This window comes from Prunus persica, chromosome G8 (genome assembly GCF_000346465.2).
Source record: "Prunus persica cultivar Lovell chromosome G8, Prunus_persica_NCBIv2, whole genome shotgun sequence".
Taxonomy (NCBI): Eukaryota; Viridiplantae; Streptophyta; class Magnoliopsida; order Rosales; family Rosaceae; genus Prunus; species Prunus persica.
Window position 1 is genome coordinate 4,894,511 of NC_034016.1, and position 21,061 is coordinate 4,915,571.

At 41.8% G+C, this 21,061-nt stretch overlaps 2 protein-coding genes and 1 pseudogene across 2 annotated transcripts; 2 read left to right on the forward strand and 1 right to left on the reverse strand.

Moving 5' to 3' along the window:
* LOC18768607 (cytochrome P450 78A7) lies at nucleotides 500-2,636 on the forward strand. The gene is made up of 2 exons (XM_007200236.2): nucleotides 500-1,529; nucleotides 1,768-2,636. Exons 1-2 carry the CDS (start codon nucleotides 531-533, stop codon nucleotides 2,398-2,400), a joined length of 1,632 nt encoding a protein of 543 aa, XP_007200298.1. The 5' UTR covers nucleotides 500-530; the 3' UTR covers nucleotides 2,401-2,636.
* LOC18768317 lies at nucleotides 3,876-5,164 on the forward strand (annotated as a pseudogene).
* LOC18766315 (TMV resistance protein N) lies at nucleotides 6,369-12,711 on the reverse strand. The gene is made up of 5 exons (XM_020569639.1): nucleotides 11,828-12,711; nucleotides 10,638-11,682; nucleotides 10,203-10,517; nucleotides 9,027-10,115; nucleotides 6,369-8,917 (listed from the first exon to the last, which is right to left on the reverse strand). Exons 1-5 carry the CDS (start codon nucleotides 12,334-12,336, stop codon nucleotides 8,306-8,308), a joined length of 3,570 nt encoding a protein of 1,189 aa, XP_020425228.1. The 5' UTR covers nucleotides 12,337-12,711; the 3' UTR covers nucleotides 6,369-8,305.

Consider the following 21,061-nt stretch of genomic DNA (forward strand, 5'->3'; position numbering starts at 1 on the left):
AAAAAAAATCTGTGACTTCTAGATTGTCCTAGAGTGCCAAATAATTGGTTTTGATACGAAAATGTCGAATTCTATGTTTTGGTTTCTTCAAATAATTGGTCAAAATTAAATTAAAAAAAAATTGGTTGCCCTAGAAAGCTTTGGTTGATCTCTTCACATAATGTGGCTCATCGCAATCTTTATCCTCTAGATTAGTTATATGTGTAGAAAATCTTGATTGACCAATCAAGTGAAAGATACTTGATTTATACATATTCAGGAGGAGGAACAGATAAACCAATCAATAAAACGATCACTCCATGCATCAAGCTGTAAATAATGTTAACTTGCCTTGCCTTGATTTTGCTCACACACATGCACACGCATATTTGTCGGTCTAATAAACCCACTCTTCATTCACGCTATCTCCCCACCATCAGCCATAGTTTTTACTTTTTTATTTTTACAGGACGCTTATTTAAACCAAGCTTTCTCCTCCTCTCTAGCCACCTCCCAAAGCTCTAGCTACCCAATTCCTTCACACTCTAAAAATGAACTCAATTCCGACCCCAATCGACCCAATAAGCTGGTGGATGTTTTCAATTGAAGCCCTTGCACATTTGGGAACAGAAAACTTGCTCAATGGTTTCTTTTTCCTGGTCATACTTGCATCATTTCTATCTCTAACCCTCTTAACCTGGGCTTTTTCTAGAGGAGGCATAGCCTGGAAAAATGGCAGGAATCAAATGGGTCGGGTCTCGATACCCGGACCACGAGGCCTCCCCCTCTTTGGTAGCTTATTCAGCTTGAGCCATGGCCTGCCTCATCGTACCTTGGCTTGCATGGCTTCTAGCCATGCAGCCACTAAACTCATGGCCTTCAGTTTGGGCTCAACCCCTGCTGTAATCACTTCTGACCCTAATATTGCTAAAGAAATCTTAACCTCTTCCCACTTCGCCGACCGCCCTATTAAGCAATCTGCTAAGTGCCTCATGTTCAGCCGCGCTATTGGTTTTGCACCAAATGGATCATACTGGAGACTTCTGAGAAAAATTGCGTCTGTTCACCTCTTCACTCCTAAACGCATTGCCGCACACGAAGATGGACGACAGTTTGATTGTGCCACCATGTTGAAGTCTATTCATAATGAACAGACTCTTTGTGGAGTTGTTGGTCTAAGAAAACACCTACAAGCTGCTGCTCTAAACAATATCATGGGCACGGTGTTTGGTAAGAGGTATGATGTTGCATGCAATAATGCTGAAGCCAGAGAGTTGCATGAGATTGTTAGAGAAGGGTTCGAGCTTTTGGGAGCTTTCAATTGGTCTGATTATCTCCCATGGCTGAGCAGCTCTTATGATCCTTTTCGTATTAAGAATCGATGTGCATCGCTTGTTCCTCGAGTTAGAAAAGTGGTTGTGGAAATTATTGAGGAGCACAGACTTGATAAATTTGAAAGGGTTTGTGATAACTCCGATTTTGTTGATGTCTTGCTTTCTTTGGATGGAGAGGAGAAGCTTGAGCTGGATGACATGGTGGCCGTCTTATGGGTTTGTATACATTTTCTAATTCAATGCTCTGATGTAAATACATCTCACCTATATTAGAGAGGTACTCAGTAAAGTAGTAAATCAATGTAGTAGCAAAAAAAACAACTGTACAGAAATGGCCAAACCTCTAGAGAAGTGCAATATCATGTGATTTATTATGTGTTTGTAACATTACTCTTTAACTATTCCTATTTATATACTGATTTTATTCATCAAACTGTGCTTTTTTCATGTGCAGGAAATGATATTCCGTGGAACTGATACGACTGCACTTTTGACTGAGTGGGTCATGGCTGAGTTGGTTTTGAACTCGGATGTGCAAGCCAAACTTCGCCATGAACTTGACCTAGTTGTGGGAAAGAAAGTTCTCAATGAAGCAGACGTGGCCAACTTACCCTATCTCCGAGCTGTGGTTAACGAGACTCTACGTCTACACCCACCTGGGCCCCTCCTATCATGGGCCCGGCTGTCAACGTCGGATGTCCAACTCAGCAACGGCATGGTGGTCCCTGCAAACACCACCGTCATGGTCAACATGTGGGCCATCACCCATGATCCAAACATATGGGAAGAGCCCTTGGTGTTCAAGCCAGAAAGGTTCTTGAAGAGTGAGGGTGGTGCTGACATGGACGTGAGGGGAGGGGACCTTAGGCTTGCACCATTTGGGGCAGGTCGTAGGGTTTGTCCTGGTAAAACCCTAGGGCTCGTGACAGTGAGCCTTTGGGTGGCTAAGTTGGTGCACCATTTCAATTGGGTTGAAGATGTGGTTAGTAACCCAGTTGATCTAAGTGAGGTGTTGAAGCTTTCATGTGAGATGAAGAACCCTCTCACAGCTGTGGCTGTTCGAAATGAAGGAGTGACTTTCAAGTGATTTGAGTAAGGGTTTAATAAGGAGCCAAATGTGGTATAAGATGTTATGGCTTTTCATAGGTTTGCCAATGTGGCAAATGTTGAGAGTGAGTGAGTTAAGTGAAGAATAAAGCAGCTAAGGTCGCATTAAAAAAAATAAAGCAGCTAAGGTTTGTCTAGCTTGTGTTGTTTACCCATAATTATGTAGAAAAAATTGGTGTTTAAGCTGCTAGCTAGACGCGTTGGTGTCCCTTTTGCTGAAATTTGGTTTGTTAAATTGTTCGAACAAAAAAAAAAATTGTGTTTGTCAAGTTTTAGACAAAGGGGAGTCCTAGCTACATCTAATATTGAGTTTTTAACTTCGATGGTCCATAAACTTATACGTGATTTCATTTGATCTTCGAACATTTTTAAGGCAATTAGGCCTTTTAACTCGACCATTCATTGCAATTAGGTCTTTCAACTTGACCATCCATTGCAATTAGGTCTTTCAACTTGGCCGTCAATTTCAGGGTTAAAACAGTCAATTTAGACTAAAATAATTAAAAATTAATGTAAAATATTATAAATATTAGAAAATGAAAAATAATACAATATATTGAATCAGGACAAAAACCTCAACTATACAGACTAGGAAACTAAAATCAATTACAGAGGATTATTTGCATAATTGAGAGATCACGACTTCAGTTTCAGCTTTCCTTATACACCCCCGCCTAATGGACTCCAATCTTAGAACGGAGAAGGTGGAACCACTGGCGAGAAAGCGGCTTCGTCAAGGCATCAACTAACTGATCAAGAGTGGAAACATGAGCAACCTTGAGATGGCCTTGAGCGACAAGATCACGGAAACATTGAAGATCAATGGTGATGTGTTTCCCATAGGAATGCAGAACAAGGTTCGCACAGAAGAAAGTAGCACCAATATTGTCACATGCAATCATAGGAGGGTAAGGGAGAGAGACTCCCAATTCACGAAGTTGTGCAACCAAGAGAGCTCCGCATCGGTGCAAGCAACGACGCGATCACTCAGCCTCATTAATGGAGGAACGTGCAACAGATCGTTGTTTGCAGGAACTCCAAGATATCAAATTGCCCCAAGAAAAATTGGGTAAGTAGTGGAGGTGTCATCATCATAATTTCCCACCCAATCAGCATCAGAGAAAGCATGTAAAGATGAAGGCCATGATAAACAAATACCCCTGAGATAGCGAACCAGGCGTTTGAGAGTAGCCTAATAAAGCACAGATGACAGGTGCATAAATTGAGACAATTTGTTGACGGCAAAGATGATATCAGTTAAGACTCAGATATGGAAGACCACCAATAAGGCAGTGAAATTGAGTGGCATTAACGGTGGTTGCACCATCATGTAACACAATAGTAGTGGTGGTGGAAAGAGAAGTTGACACGTATGTCCTTGGCACCGTCCATGTGAGCTCAAATTAGAATATCTCGGATATATTTATGCTGAGACAAGAACATGCCAGATCGGTTAGGAAGAACTTCAACACCAAGGAAAAAAGGCAAGGGACCCAAGTCTATGCATGCAGACACATATGTGTCGGTCAAAACCCACTCTCCACGCGACTCCCCATCAGCCATAGTTGTTATTTTATTTTAATTTTTACATGACATTTTTATTTATTTTTCTATTTCGTCGTACAAAACCTAGGCACGCCTATTTAAAGCAAGCTTTCTCCTCCTCTCTGACCACTAGTTACCCAATTCCTTCAATTGTAGCCGTTGTATATTTGGGAACAGAAAACTTGTTGAATGGTTTCTTTTTCCTGGTCATACTTGCATAATTTCTATCTCTAACCCTCTTAACCTGGGCTTTTTCTAGAGGAGGCATAGCATGGAAAAATGGCAGGAACCAAATGGGTCGGGTCTCGATACCCGGACCACGAGGCCTCCTTCTCTTTAGTAGTTTATTCAGCTTGAGCCATGGTCTGCCTCATCGTACCTTGGCTTGCATGGCTTCTAGCCATGCAGCCACTAAACTCATGGCCTTCAGTTTGGGCTCAACCCCTGCTGTAATCACTTCTGACCTTAATATTGCTAAAGAAATCTTAACCTCTTCCCACTTTGCCAACCGCCCCATTAAGAAATCCGCTAAGTGCCTCATATTCAGCCGTGCCATTGGTTTTGCACCAAATGGATCATACTGGAGACTTCTGAGAAAAATTGCGTCTGTTAATCTCTTCACTCCTAAACGCATTTCAGCACATGAAGATGGACGACAGTTTGATTTTGCCATGATGTTGAGGTCCATTCATAATGAACAAACTCTTTGTGGAGTTGTTGGTCTAAGAAAACATCTTCAAGCTGCTAATCTTAACAATATCATGAGCAAGGTGTTTGGTAAGAGGTATGATACTGCATGCAATAATGCTGAAGCCAGAGAGTTGCATGAGATTGTTAGAGAAGGGTTTGAGCTTTTGGGAGCTTTCAATTGGTCTGATTATCTCCCATGGCTGAGCAGCTTTTATGATCCTTTTCGTATTAAGAATCGATGTGCATCGCTCTTGTTCCTTGGTGTAAGCCTTTTCTTCTTCCCAACCCGGCCGGCGGAAAAAAACTGTAACGTATCAAGGTCATACGCCCGGAGCAAAATGGATTGTCATACAGCTGGTGTATTTCCACACGCCATAGATAGCATGGATTGGGAAAGAGTATGGCTGATTTATCACGCTTCAGTTGAAGTAGGTTTTATTTGTGACAACCTTCGTCATCGTCTTTCTTATACTAGTGGATTGAAGGTAGTTTACTTGCTTACTTGTTAATGTACTTGACCGGTATCAATTTAAATAGGTTTACTAAGAGTTTTACCTATTTGGAGAAGAACTTCGCTTAGCCTTTCTCTAGTAGTTCTTCCCCTCACTACGCTTCGCTTGACTCGAGTTGAGAAGAGTCATATTCATATTCTTTTTTTAAACTCCCCGTAATGCGACGGATGCAAGCTAGACTTTGAAGTAAAAAATCCAAGATTTCATAGAAGAAGGAAAAATCGACGTGGTACAGGAAGCTCCTAAGAAGTTCAACGATAAAATGAGAGTTTTTAAGAACTCGCTCCCTAGTCACGCTCTGGTCTTAACATGCTGGGTCGAGGAAGTGTCTGATTTCCAACAGCCCCCTACCATCACTACAATTAAAGCTACTAATACTCTTTGGCTTTGTGAGGAAGATTCCTCCCACTGGATCATCATGACTGTTTTGCAAGTATCACCCGGAGGCAGCTAAACGGTGATTTCTCGAATAGCAACCCGTGATACAAATAAAAAGAGTACTGGTGTTACACGGGCTAGAACGAGTGATTGATCTCCCATATCCCTTTCTCGAGGAGGAAGCTAAGAAAAAATGTAGCACCTTAGTTTGTTGTATATTAATTTACCTACCTAGAGGCATAGGTTGCTAAGAGAAAATGTAGGTAAATTCATGCACCTAAACACATAGGGGGTTAAATAGAGAGCAACATGTTATTTCCCTTTGAACAAATTAATTTCAAACAATAACAATTATTAAATTTGAAAATTGGTATAAATAAAAGGAAATAAATAAGCCATCAATTTGAAAATTAAAATACGAAATGATCAAGTACTCAAAAAAGAGAGTATATTCTTGTTTTTTGTTTTTATAGGAACAACGAGTATATTCAAACCATACGATAGTAATTACACGAAGCTTTAATTAATTTTTTTTAAATAAGGAAAAAAAAAAGACCCATTAAATCCTTGGAAATCTATACAAAATTGAAACACAATTAATCGGCATTGAATTGCAGCTAATATCTAAAACAAATCATGTTAAAAATATAAGCAAGGGTATTATAGGAATTTAAAAATAAATATAACAATTAATACATTAAGCTTGATTAGAAAACTTGATGAGTTGGATCCTAGTCATCGGGTTTTTCTTATAAAAATTGGGTTTATTTTTAGAAAAATAAAACGATGGGCTGTAGCTTGTAGGTAAGAAAATATTTTTTTTATTTATTAAAAGCGATAATAATTTTATTGATAACACAGAAAAAAGTACAGAGCAGTTGCAATGCCAAATATGAGTACATCATCTCCAGTGACCAAATACAAAACTAAATTGGTTTGATCTGGAGAGAATTATGCATGCCAAAAAAACCTAAAACCTCTAATTTCATTAGACAAGCACCTGTATTCAGACCTACAATATAGATCCACTGAGCAACGGGAGTAATGGCAAATCCGCATCGAAAAGTCGAATACTAAATATAAACATCAACAAACTCTTATTGAGTTTCTGAGAATTATTAGACTAAAATCAACACAGAAACAAGGATGTCGCACCACATCCTCTCTAGCAAACCAAAGAGACTCGTAGCACCAACATGACTAAACCTCTTATTTTGCACAGGCAAAACCCAATCTCACACAAGCCGGCAACAATCACTTTTCCAACTCCAAACACTGAACTGGAGCAAAATCCATATGAGTGGACCAAAAGTTGCAACAAAATCATGGCGCCTACTGTGGATTGCAGTACTTGCTTCAAAAACACAACGAAAACCAAAGAAAAAGGCTGGGTCGACAACATCATACTACAACCATCCCAGCAATAGCAAGACACATCCAAGAACAACAAAAGTCACCAAGTACCTACAACAGAAAACACACAAACAAACAAACAAAAGACAAGATCTAGATAGATTTGAGCAAGAGGACCCAAAATCCAAAATAATCTAGGGAGAGAAGATGAGAGGGGAAGAAAACTAGGAAAGGAGAAAGGGAGATGAGGAGAGAAAGATGGAAGATGGGGAAGCCGCGGTGGTTATAGTGCTAGCTCATAGTTTCACCTTCAGAAAGAGTTTAGGGTTTTATTTATTTATTTATTTTTTGGTATGTAAGAAAATATTAATTTGAAGGGGAAGAGTCAAATTTACAATTTTTTTTAAATAATAACAAATCGATGTGAGGCTACAGACAATAGGGTTTTTTAATTTCTTGTTTTATTGAGAAAACTCCAAATCTCAACAACAATGGAGGATGAGGATGGGTAGATTTGATAGAGGAAGAAGGGAGCAACAATGGAGGATGGGGATAGGTAGATTTGATAGAGGAAGAAGGGAGCGTTGTAGACAAAAAGTCCAGGGATGATAGGGCTTTCTTTCTTCTTCTTTTTGGGTGTAGTTTTTAATAATTATTAAAAAGAGAAATATATAAAAACAAAATCCACATGGTAATATTTATTAATTGACATGACATTACCAAAATCTCAGTGCAGCTGGATATTATTGAGGACAATCATGTTGAATACAGTTGATTGAGTATTAATCTTGAGCATTTGAATATTTCGTGTTTTATTCGGATTTGAATTTTTTATTTGTAAAATAATGGATAATTTTTATTTTATTTTTAATTAGTACAAGCGATTAGAGAAAGGGAATTTACAAAAATATTCATTAGTTGCATGTGGGTTTCGAACCTCTGCCCACATGAGTGAAGAGGTGAAAGAACTCAACCAAGCTATACTCCACTTGATGAATAATCTTAAAAGAAAAGAAACATAAAATGTTAGCATAAACAATTGTGAAACACATCAACTGGCTCTCTAGACTTTTTCACTGACCTGGAAGACTCTCTAGACTTTTACAATCTTTAAGATTCAAGGAATAAACCTTTTGAGAACAGGAGAATTCAGTCTCATGCAATTTCTCATTTCTAATAAATAAAGTCTTGTCAGGTGTTCGACTGACAAAGGAAGTATATTTTCACAAGTAAACAAAAAGACACCAAACGCAAAAGAAAAGGGGCATAAAATGTTAGCATAAACAATTATGAAACACATCTACTGGCTCACAGAAATTGAGATTGTGACTGAGAGACTATCTTGAGAGAAGTATCATACCATATTAGCCTCTAAGACTATTTAGGGGCATCCAGTGATCAAAACTTTCATATTCTTCGAAATCTTTTGAATTCTGATTCCTCATGAAAACTACTACTTCCATATAGTCCTTTCCACTCACAGTGATTGTAATTTGGCTGGACAATGGCACCTTGCAGAGATGTAGAGTTTTCATCATGATGGACATTTGTAGCCTCATAAGGTGAAATCGTGCGGCTGGAATGGGTCAACATTCTGTTGAACTCTTCAACGTCTTGTTCATACACCAAACGGGCACCACACTTCTTTACCAAGCTGGGGCCTGAGCTCTTGAATGAAAATATTAACTGATTGCAGCTGTGTTGCCACTCATTCCCAAATGTTAAATCACGAGAGATGTACAATAGCCAAAGATGATCTGACAAAGGCTGGACATTAGTTACTAATAGAGGTGCAGGATACTGTTCTTTCCCATTGACTTTCAAAAAACAATTGAGCTCCCATCCACTGCCAAATACTTCAAAAACAGTGCACAGAGCATATCCCTTCCACTTATTATCATGCCAACGCGGAGTTAGCTGTACACTTACTGAAGACCCCACTCTTTGATGGCTGAACCATGAAGGAATTTCAGTTCCAGGAATTACAATTTCATATCTATCGCCAGGATATGGAACTCTCTGCACAATATACACTACGACGTTAAACACACACACACACAGAGAGAGAGAGAGGGAGGGAGAGATACACACACACACACACACACAGAGACAGAGAGAGACAGAGAACCTTAAGGTATCTTTTGAGCATACTAAATGCTATTTTCTTGCAGCCTCCTTTGTCAACCAACCCAATGCAATTGATGAAATTGAAACATGAGGACTTCAGTCTGTCCAAATTTGACGGATATTGCAACGTTTTGAGTGAAGTACAACCATCGGCCATTACTTCTAAAGTTATATATGATGAAAGGACCGGAAGCTGTTGAAGACTCTTGCAATCACTCAAGTATAAGTTCTCAAGCTTAGAAAGTAGGCTAATGGTTATAGGAAGGCTATGAAAATTGTTTCCGCTTAAGTTCAAAGATACTAAAGAGGATAAGCAGCTTATATCATCAGGGATTGCTCCTTCAACAAGATTTGAATCACTTAGATCTAATTCAGTTAAAGAACGAAGCCCAGATAGAGAAGGCAAGAAGGAATTCATATGCTGACGGCTCTTCATTGGCCTTAATCGAAAAGGGAGAGCCATATGCCATGGTTGTCGTGACGGCCCTTTTGGTCCACGAAAAAATAATGATTTAAGGTTCAAAAGGACAATGGAAGACGGCCATTCTTTAATAGCAGTTCCAGTTAAATCAATCTTCTCCAAACACCGTAGTTCCCCAAAGCTTTCAGGCAGTGCGTCAAGATTTGAGCATCCAGAAAGACGAAGACTTTGAAGAGACGTCAATTTGCCAATGTTACTTGGAAGACAACGAAGATTTATGCAATTTCTCAAATCCAAAGAAGAAAGTTTAGTCAGGCGTTCGACAGACAAAGGTATATTTTCAGTTGCAGTCCCATCCAAGGAAATATCCAACAAATGCTTCATATGTCCCCCAAACTCGGGAATCTTTTTAACATTTGAGCAACCAGAAAGAATAAGACTTTCAAGATATTCCATTGCAATCTGACTTGGAAGACTCTTTAGACTTCTGCAATTTTCAAGATTTAAGGAAATCAGCCTTTTGAGAACTCCTGTGGATGGGTGAATCTCAACTAGACGTTTACATCCCTTAAAACATAATCTCTCAAGATTTGGGACGCTTGTAAGATCTGGGATTTCTGTCAAATTTAGAGAATGACGAAGATCGATGACTTTCAAGCCGAAAAAATTCTGTATTGAGTTATAAGAAATGAAGAATAATTAGATTTTTTTTAAGAAAAGAAAGAAAGAAAAAAAAAATGCTTTAGTTGTAAACACCTGTTTTCCATTACAAAGCAGTTGAATGCTACAATCATGCATGCTGAGTTCGGAAATGTTCTCCGGCTGGAAACCTGTTGGGAGAGATTTTAAAGGATGTTCACTCCATTCAAGAAACCCCAAGGAATTAGAAAAACAGTTGAGGCCTTGTGGATCACGGATCTTAAGGAGACTAAGATTAACCAGATGAGAAAAGGCTCTGAAATCCCACTGTGCCTCTTTAGATTCACGCAAGTCCAGGGATATGCCATGAACTGCCGTGGTCCCCGAATAACGAACAATAAAAAGTGAATTGCATAATATAATAAAGGATAACTGGTCCAAAGATCACAGATCACAAGGAGATGAAGATTAGTATTATCAATCGTCTGTTTTGTATATTCTGTTGATTGCTAGATTTATCTGTACTTTGTATATCCATATATAAGTTCTTACCGAATCATTGGTCCACAACCTGCTGCGTTTGCCAGGTTCTGTAGCTTGTTGACGAACAATTTCCCATCCCATATCTTGTAACAAATCATGCATCCAAACCTTGTTATGTGAGATTGTCAACAGAGACTTCTCAATAAGAACATCCATAACACTACGCGAGCAAAAGCCCATATTGTCTAGCATTTCAACTACTTGATCTTTGCACTTTCCTTTAAAGAAGCATGCGATATCAACGAAAACATCTTTTTCCTGCTCGTCTAATCCATCATAACTTATTTTAAGGGTATCCATAACATCTCCCTTGTAAACCTCCTTCAGTTTATACAATGCGCTGCTCCATGCATCTTGACCTCTTTTATACAAAAATGATCCCAGCACTTTAAGAGCTAATGGGAGTCCCTTGGCATAATTCAAGAAACTTATTGACAGATCTGTAAATTTTTTATCTGGATAATCTCTTTTAAAGGCTCTCCAGCTAAAAAGTTGAAGAGCATCATCTTCATTTAACTCCTGCACTTTAAATCTTCTTTCCACACCATGTGCAATTAGCAGTTGTTCATTTACAGTTGTAATAAGGATTCTGCTCCCCGGACCAAACCAATCTTGATTTCCACATAATTTATCTAACTGACTTATATGGTCCACATCATCGAGAATGAGAAGAACCTTCTTTTGGCTTAACTTATTCATTAGGGCTTCTTCATGAATGCCCCCATCTTCTGTATCTCTATTCAAAAGGCTCTTGGAAAGGCTTTTTTGTAGACTGACTAGACCATTTGTCTCAGAATCCTCTCTAACACCGCCAAGAAAGCTTGTGACTTCATATTTATGACGAATTCTTTCGTAAAGCATCTTCGCAATGGTTGTCTTACCTATTCCATTCATCCCCCATATCCCTATATAGAGAACATCTTCTGACCTTGCATCTAAAAGCAAATCCAGTTGTTCTAATCTTGAATCAATTCCAACCAGCTTTTCTTGAGAGTCAGGACGTACTCTAGATAGTATGCATGCAACAATTTCTTTGATGAGCTCTGGTTCATCGCTACAAGGAAGAAAAGAAAGTGATCGGAATGTGATCGAATATGAGTAAAAGAAATGAAGTGAAGATGCTGCAAGAGTTAGTATGAGGCTATTGGATGTATATCAAGCAAATTGCACAATCTAACGAAAGAAAGAATTAATGTTACCAACTATCCTCTGAAATCCACCCAGAAATACTAGCAACTTCTTTTAACGCAGCTCTCCATCGCACCACCTTCTCAGTTTCATGCTTAAACCTTTTTTCAAGGCCAACGAAGGCTGCCGCTAAAGTACCCCTTTGCTTTCGTAAATCAGAAGGATCCACATCATAGAATATTGGTAGAACTGAATCTCTCGCTTGAGAGCATTCAAGAATTTTTGAAAGTTCATCCAGGCACCATGTTGAACAAGCATAATTCTCAGAGATCACAACGATGGAAATTCTTGATTCTTTAATTGCTGATAAGAGTTGTGCAGAAATCTCTTCTCCTCTTTGACGTTCTGAGTCTGAGTCACAAGTGAAAGTCTTAATTCCTTGACGTAGCAGTGATTCATATAAATGGGCTGTAAAACCCTTGCGGGTGTCTACCCCCCTAAAACTGAAAAAGACATCATATTTCCATGGACGAGCTGAAGGAAGAGGTGATGAACAGGCTCTCTTTGTTGTCAATTCCATTTAAGACTAGTTTCTCGATTCTGCCAACGAACCGGAGATGGTGTCAAAGCAATCTGCTGGAGAAAGTGCAATTATAAGACTAGTTTTTCTGAGTCGCTTCAATCATTTTTCTTAGTAAAATCAAATAATCTTACCCACCCAAAAAAAAAAAAACCTAAAATTACATCAGCCAACCCCTAGACTCAGAAAGGGCAGATTAAATACAAATGGTATAAATAGCTGTGAGCAAAATTAGAGAATAGAGAAGAACTCAACTTAAGCGACCAGAGAAACACAACCGCCTTGCTGGGATTCTGGTATGCAGATGCTCAAGTCAATGGGTGAGGAAGCGAGGCGGGGTCATATGATCAATAGAAAAAGCGAACATACTCGGGACGCCTGTCTCACTCGGATCTAGAAACATCCTTCGATCTAGCGGACAAAACAAAACTATTTTGCTACGATGAAATTTTTTTAAATCTTATTCACTTGTCGCAATGTCATTGGAAATGTGGGATGTCACTTTTCTTCCACGTCATCAATAACAGCGACATGGATTATTTTAATGTGTACATGGTTAATGGCTACATAAGAGTTATTAATATCAAACAAAAAAGGAATCAAGAACAATGACAAGAGGCGATAATTTCACAGATTTTATCAATTAAAAGGACAATACTTCCCCATCCCACTGACAGGACAAATGGGTGAGGAAACGAGGCGGGTCATATAATAAACCGACGATTTTATTATTTTTTGGGACAAATTACAGTAAATTCTCTAATTTATAAGGTCATTTATGAGTTTATACCTGATTTTGGAGACATTTATTAGTACATACTTAACGTCGCGGAAACTCTATAATTTGCCCTCTCTGTTAACCAAACTGTTAGTAAGTCTGTTAAATGCTGACGTGTCAAAAATGTGACTCATTTTTTGATGATGTGGACTTCCATGTGGATGAAAAAATTAATAAAAAAATTATATATATGTAACACCCCGACTCCAAATTAAACTCCTTATTTAAATTATTTAAGGGAAAATACAAATTTACACTTGAGATAGGGGTATTTTGGTCATTTTCTTACCCGGAGAGAGTTTGGGGCAGTGACTAGTATTTTTGGATAGATTGTACTGAGAGGAGTTCGTAGACACGTAGTGGGCTCGAATCGGAGTTGTAACGAGAGAGATATGGTCAAAAGAAACCCAGTGGCACAACCGTAATTATTTCGAAATGAGATTTTTATAAAAAAATCAGATTTCTCTATCTCTCTCTCTCTCTCTCTCTCTCTCTCTCTCTCTCTCTCTCTCTCTCTCTCTCTCTCTCTCTCTCTTTCTCTCTCTCTTCCGCGTGGTCTCTCTCTCTCCTTTCTCTCGCGCGGGACGGCAGCCGGCCATGTTTTGGCCGGCCGTGCTTTCCTCCGGCCACCGATGACGACGGGGCTGGTACCAAAATGATCGGACCGTCGTCTTCTTCCAACCCCAGCAGGCTCCCACCTCCAGCCGCCGCGGTTTCGCTGAAAAATGGAGAAGAAGCGGCGGGTGTCGTCTGAACTTCTCCGCTGTCGATCTCCTTCCTCCGGCCACCGATTCCGACGAGTGAGGCATGGTTTCTCACCTACTTTTCATGCTCTAGCTGCCTATTGGGTAGGATTTGATCGATTCTTAGCGTAGGTAATTCGATTTACGAATTGAAATTCGGCTGGTTTTGGGATCGCGATTCCGGCCACTTCTGGTCAGTTTTTGTGGTAGGTCTAAGAACAAAAGTGGCTCCAAATAGGGTGTTACACCTAGGGTAGGAGTTTGGAGCCGTGGTTTTGAAATTTTCCGGCGATGCGTAATCGCTTTGGGCACCCAACGCTGTCGGCCCGTGTGACGGAGCGTGGGAGAGGGTAGTGGAGTTGCAATGTATCTCAATGAGATCCTTAGGTTGTCACGAGTGCGTAGGATTTCACGGATCTCAATTCGGACGTCGTTTGACTATCGAACGGACGATCGCATATTGCGTGTTATTCGGGTTCGATAGGTTGGGACCGTTGGATGGTCTCAAATTTAATATATGTTAATCTAGGTATTTCTAGGATCGGGTAGGAATTCACGGATCGTGAATCGGAGCCCCGGATGTTCCGATTAAATAATTTAAAGTTTATGTTTTATAATAACCGTCAGATTGTGCGATCGTGAGTGATCCGACCGTCCAATCTGGACCAAACTTGCAGGACGAGTGTTCTATACCTTGTAGAACCTATAGGAACTTTCGGATCAGAATTTGGAGTTCGTGGGCCCCGTAGGCCTGTTTGACTCTTGGTTGACCGTGAGTCTCCCAGAGTAGCCTCACTTTTCCAGGGGAGATTATCGGGTGCTAGACTATTGTTGAGGTTTACACAATATTAGAAGTAAATTATATATATATATATATATGTTTGTATAAGAATACAAAAGAGTCTAGAATGTCAGTTTGAAGTGCTATACGCACTACCTTAGGTACCTCCCATAATTTTGGTTACACTATAAGTATCACCTTGTGAAAGTTAGGTCCCACGTGGTGTAGGTTATCCGGCGTGTGGTGTAACACCCCGACCCCAAATTTAACCCTTATTTAATTATTTAATTAATTAAGGGCATTTTGGTCATATTTTTAACCGGAGAGAGTTTATTGCAGTGACTAGTATTTTTGGATAGGTCGTACTGAGACGAGTTCATAGACACGTAGTGGGCTCGAATCGGAGTTGTAACGAGAGAGATATGGTCAAAAGAAGCCCAGTGGCATAATCGTAAATATTTCAAAATGGGATTTTTTATAAAAATCTGGTTTTTTTTTTTCTCTCTCTCTCTCTCTCTCTCTCTCTCTCTCTCCCGCGACCTCTCTTTCTCTCTCCCGTCGGCTTCTCTCTCTCTCTCTCCTTGTATCTCCGGCCACCGGCCGCGGCTGCGGACGGGGCCGGTGCCAAAAGGACCGGCTCGGCCTCGGCGTCACGACCCAGCCCTCCCGCGACATTGGCCGCCGCTCCAGCCGCCGGAAAATGACGATTTTCTCCCGGACGTCGCCCGATCTTCACAGCCGTCGATCTCCCTCCTCCGGTCACCATTTCCGTCAACCCAGGTATGGATCTTGAACCTCTCGAGCTGTTCTAACTGATGGTTGGCTGGGTTTTGATCAATTTTACCTCTAGATCACTCGATTTTCGAATTGAAAATTGGCCGAACTTCGGTCGCCGTGATCGGCCATTTTCGGCCACTTTTTGGGGTAGGTCCAAGAACAAAAGTGGCTCCAAATAAGGTGTTATACCTAGGGTAGAAATTTGGAGCAGTGGTTTTAAGATTTTCAGGCGAAGCATTATCGCTTTGGGCAACCACGCGCTGCCGGCGCGTGGGCACTGTAGAAAAAGTAGCACTGTGTCCCGATGAGATCCTTAGGTTGTCACGAGTGCGTAGGATTTCGCAGATCTGAATTCGGACATCGTTTGACTATCGAACGGATATTCGCATATTGCGCGTTATCCGGGTTTGATAGGTTGGGACCGTTGGATGGTCTCAAATTTAATATATGTTAATCTGGGTAATTCTAGGATCGTGTAGGAATTCACGGATTGTGAATCGGAGCCCCGGATGTTCCGAATAAATAATTTAAAGTTTGTATTTTATATTAATTGTCAGATCGTGCGATCGTGAGCAATCCGACCGTCCGATCTGAACCAAACTTGCAGGACAAGTGTCCTATATCTGGTAGAACCCATAGGGACCTTCGGATCGGAAATTGGAGGTCGTGGGTTCCGCAGGTCCGTTTGACCAGGGTTAGAGTAGTTTGACCCTTGGTTGACCGTGAGTCTCCCGGAGTAATCTCACCTTTCCAGGGGAGATTATCGGGTGCTAGATGATTGTGGAGGGTTACACAATATTAGAATTAATTTATATAATTATAATTATATATGGTTGTACAAGGGTACAACAGAGTCTAGAATGTCAGTTTGGAGTGCTATACGCGCTACTTTAGGTACCTCCCCGGATGCTGGATTTACTACAAGTACCACCAAGTGAAAGTGAGGTCCCACGTGGCGTAGGTTATCCTGCGTGCGGACAGGCCCCATACGTGGCGTTGGTTGTACCGGCGTATGGGGAGATTCGTGATATTATGTTCAGGTCTCACGTGGCGTAGGTTATCCGGCGTTGAGACAGGCCCCATACGTGGCGTTGGTTGTACCGGCGTATGGGGAGCTATGTGATATTGTGTTGAGGTCGCACGTGGCATAGGTTATCCGGCGTGTCGACAGACCCCATACGTGGGGTTGGTTGTACCGGCGTATGGGGAGATTTGTGATATGAAATTGAGGTCCCGCGTGGCGTAGGTTATCCGGCGTTGGGACAGGCCCCATACGTGGTTTTGGTTGTACCGGCGTATGGGGAGATATGTGATTTGATGTGCAGGTCTCGCATGGCGTAGGTTATTCGGCGTTGAGACAGGCCCCATACGTGGCGTTGGTTATACCGGCGTATGGGGAGATATTATGATAGTATGGAATGGTCGCACGTGGCGTAGGTTATCCGGCGTGTTGACAGGCCTCATACGTGGCGTTGGTTGTACCGGCGTATGGGGAGATTATTTGAAATACAGAGAAATGAAATAAGGTATTGCCCAAATGTGGAATTGGGTTTTAGGGAAGAACTACGTGTGGCTTGATCCCTCAGGAGGGTACGTAGGCAGCCTAAGGTTATTAGGTGCAGCCGCGGACTAAATGTTAGTCATAATTTGTATTTGAATGGTTTGGTAGTTGGTTGAGAATTATTGGAAGGCCGAAGGCCATTTATGTGAAGTTGCATGAAATTATATTGTGCATGCTGCCAGTTGTGAATATTAAATGCGGTTTTATGCAGGTTGAAATTTTGGGAAATGTCCAAATTATAGGGGAGACTCTGCCGAAATTTCGGCAGGAAGTGTCGGTCTTTAGTAATTGGGCCTGACATCGGGAGGATGTCGGGAATTCCAAAGGGGTCGCCTCGGGTTATGAAAAATTCGGGGCGGGTCCTTTCATGTGGACAGGCCCCATACGTGGCGTTGGTTATACTGGCGTATGGGGAGATATGTGACATGATGTGCAGGTCTCGCATGACGTAGGTTATCCGGCGTTGAGACAGACCTCATACGTGGTGTTGGTTGTACCGGTGTATGGGGAGATATTGTGATATTATGTTGAGGTCGCACGTGGCGTAGGTTATCCGGCGTGTCGACAGACCCTATACGTGGCGTTGGTTGTACCAGCGTATGGGGAGATATGTGACATGATGTGCAGGTCTCGCGTGGCGTAGGTTATCTGGCGTTGAGACAGACCCCATATATGGAGTTGGTTGTACCGGCGTATGGGAAGATATTGTGATATTATGTTAAGGTCGCACGTGGCGTAGGTTATCCGGCGTGTCGACAGACCCCATACGTGACGTTGGTTGTACCGGCGTATGGGGAGATATGTGATATGATGTGCAGGTCTTGAGTGGCGTAGGTTATCCGGCTTTGAGACATACCTCATACATGGCGTTGGTTGTACAGGCGTATGGGGAGATATTGTGATAGTATGGTATGGTCGCACGTGGCGTAGGTTATCCGGCGTGTTGACAGGCCCCATACGTGGCGTTGGTAGTATCGGCATATGGGGAAATTATGTGAAATACAGAGAAATAAAATAAGGTATTGCCTATGTGAGGAATTGGGTTTTAAGGAAGAACTACGTGTGGCTTGATCCCTTAGGGAGGGTACGTAGGCAGCCTAAGGTTATTAGGTGCAGCCGCGGACATAGATGTGATTGTGTTAGGAGGTTAAAATCTCGTATGTTGGCTGTTGAGAAAATTAAATGTAATAGATTGCTTTGATATTTTTAAGTGTGATGGAATTTATCGTTTGCCTTGTTAAAGGCATGAATTGATTTGTTAGTGTGCTTGGTAGTTGAGAATTTTTAGAAGGCCGAAAGCCGTTTATGTGAATTGCATAAAATTATATTGTGCATGCTGCCCATTGGGAATATTAAATGTGTTTTTATGCAGGTTGAAATTTTGGGAAATGTCCAATTTACAAGGGAGACTTTGCCGAAATTTCCGCAGAAAGTCTCGTAACCTTATTCCATTTTGGGAAAAAGGGTGTAACTTTAGAAGTGGGCCAGACATCGTGTAACACCCCGACCCCAAATTTTCCCAAATTTAACCCTTATTTAATTATTTAATTATTTAAGGGTATTTTAGTCATATTTTTAACCGGAGAGAGTTTGGGACCGTGACTTGTATTTTTGGATAGGTCGTACTGAGACGAGTTCATAGACACGTAGTGGGCTCGAATCGGAGTTGTAACGAGAGAGATATGGTCAAAAGAAGCCCAGTGGTACAATCGTAAATATTTCAAAATGAGATTTTTTTATAAAAATCTGGTTTTCTATCTCTCTCCCCCGCGGGTCTCTCTCTCTCCTCTCTCTCCGGCCACCAATGACGACGGGACTGGTACCAAAATGACCGGGCCGTCGTCCTCTTCCTACCCCAGCCACCTCCCGCAGCCAGCCGCCGCGGATTCGCCGGAATTTGGAGATGAAGCGGCCGACGTCGTCCAAACTTCAAAGCCGCCGATCTCCCTCCTCCGGCCACCAATTCCGTCGACCCATGTATGGATTTTGAACCTCTCGAGCTGCTCTAGCTGATAGTTGGGTAGAATTAGATTGATTCTTAGCGTAGCGAACTCGATTTTCGAATTGAAAATCGGCCGAAACTTCGGCAGCCGTGATCGGACATTTTCGGCCACTTTTTGGGGTAGGTCCAAGAACAAAAGTGGCTCCAAATAGGGTGTTATACATAGGGTAGGAGTTTGGAGCCGTGGTTTTGAGATTTTCCGGCGAAGCGTTATCACTTTGGGCACCCACGCGCTGCCGGCGCGTGCGGCGGCGCGTGGGCAGTGTAGAAAAAGTAGCGATGTGTTCCGATGAGATCCTTAGGTTGTCACGAGTGCGTAGGATTTTGCGGATCTCAATTCGGACGTCGTTTGACTATCGAACGGATAATCGCATAGTGTGCGTTATCCGGGTTCGATAGGTTGGGACCGCTGGATGGTCTCAAATTTAATATATGTTAATTTAGGTATTTTTAGGATCGTGTAGGAATTCACGGATCGTGAATCGGAGCCCCGGATGTTCCGAATAATAATTTAAAGTTTATATTTTATATTAACCGTCAGATCGTGCGATCGTGAGAAATCCAACCATCTGATCTGAACCAAACTCGCAGGACAAGTGTCCTATACCTGGTAGAACCCATAGAGACTTTCAGATCAGAAATTGGAGGTCGTGGGTTCTGCAGGTCCGTTTGACCAGGGTTAGAGTAGTTTGACCCATGGTTGACCGTGAGTCTCCCGGAGTAATCTCACCCTTCCAGGGGGGATTATCGGGAGCTAGACTATTGTGGAGGGTTACACAATATTAGAATTATTTATATAATTATATATGGTTGTATAAGGGTACAACAGAGTCTAGAATGTCAGTTTGGAGTGCTATACGCACTACTGTAGGTACCTCCCCGGATTTTGGATTCACTACAAGCACCACCAAGTGAAAATTAGGTCCCACGTGGCGTAGGTTATCTTGCATTGGGACAGACCCCATACGTGGCGTTGGTTGTACCGGCGTATGGGGAGATATGAGATATGCTGTTCAGGTCTCACGTGGCGTAGGTTATCCGGCGTTGAGACAGGCCCCATACGTGGCGTTGGTTGTACCGGCGTATGGGGAGCTATTGTGATATTGTGTTGAGGTCGCACGTGGCGTAGGTTATCCGGCGTGTCGACAGACCCCATACGTGGCGTTAGTTGTACCGGCGTATGGGGAGATTTGTGATATGAAATTGAGGTCCCGCGTGGCGTAGGTTATCCGGCGTTGGAACAGGCCCCATACGTGGGGCTGGTTGTACCGGCGTATGGGGAGTTATGTGATATGATGTGCAGGTCTCGCGTGGCGTAGGTTATCCGGCGTTGAGACAGACCCCATACGTGGCGTTGGTTGTACCGGCGTATGGGGAGATATTATGATAGTATGGCATGGTCGCACGTGGCGTAGGTTATCCGGCGTGTTGACAGGCCTCATACGTGGCGTTGGTTGTACCGGCGTATGGGGAGAATATGTGAAATACAAAGAAATGAAATAAGGTATCGCCGATGTGTGGAAGTGGATTTTATGGAAGAACTACGTGTGGCTTGATCCCTCAAGGAGGGTACGTAGGCAGCCTAAGGTTATTAGGTGCAGCCGCAGACTAAATATTAGTCATAATTGGTATTTGAATTGTTTGGTAATTAGTTAAGAATTATTGGAAGGCCGAAGGCCATTTGTGTGAATTGCATGAAATTATATTGTGCATGCTGCTAGTTGGGAATATTAAATGCGTTTTCATGCAGGTATAAATTTTGGGAAATGTCCAATTTATAGGGGAGACTCTGCCGAATTTTCGGCAGGAAGTCTCGGTTTTTAGTATTTGGACCTGGCATCGGGAGGATATCGGGAATTCCAAAGGGTTCGCCTCGGGTTCTGAAAAATTCGGGGCGGGTCCTTTCACATCGGAATGATGTCGGGAATTTTCTCAGGATTTGCCTCGGGTTTTAGGAAATTCGGGGCGAGTTCTTACAATACATGTTAAAAATAATTTTTAAAAAAACTCATCCCTTTTCTCCAACCCCAGCCAACCCTCTCTCCCTCCTGACTCTCCCACTTCTCAGTCACCACTCTATCGT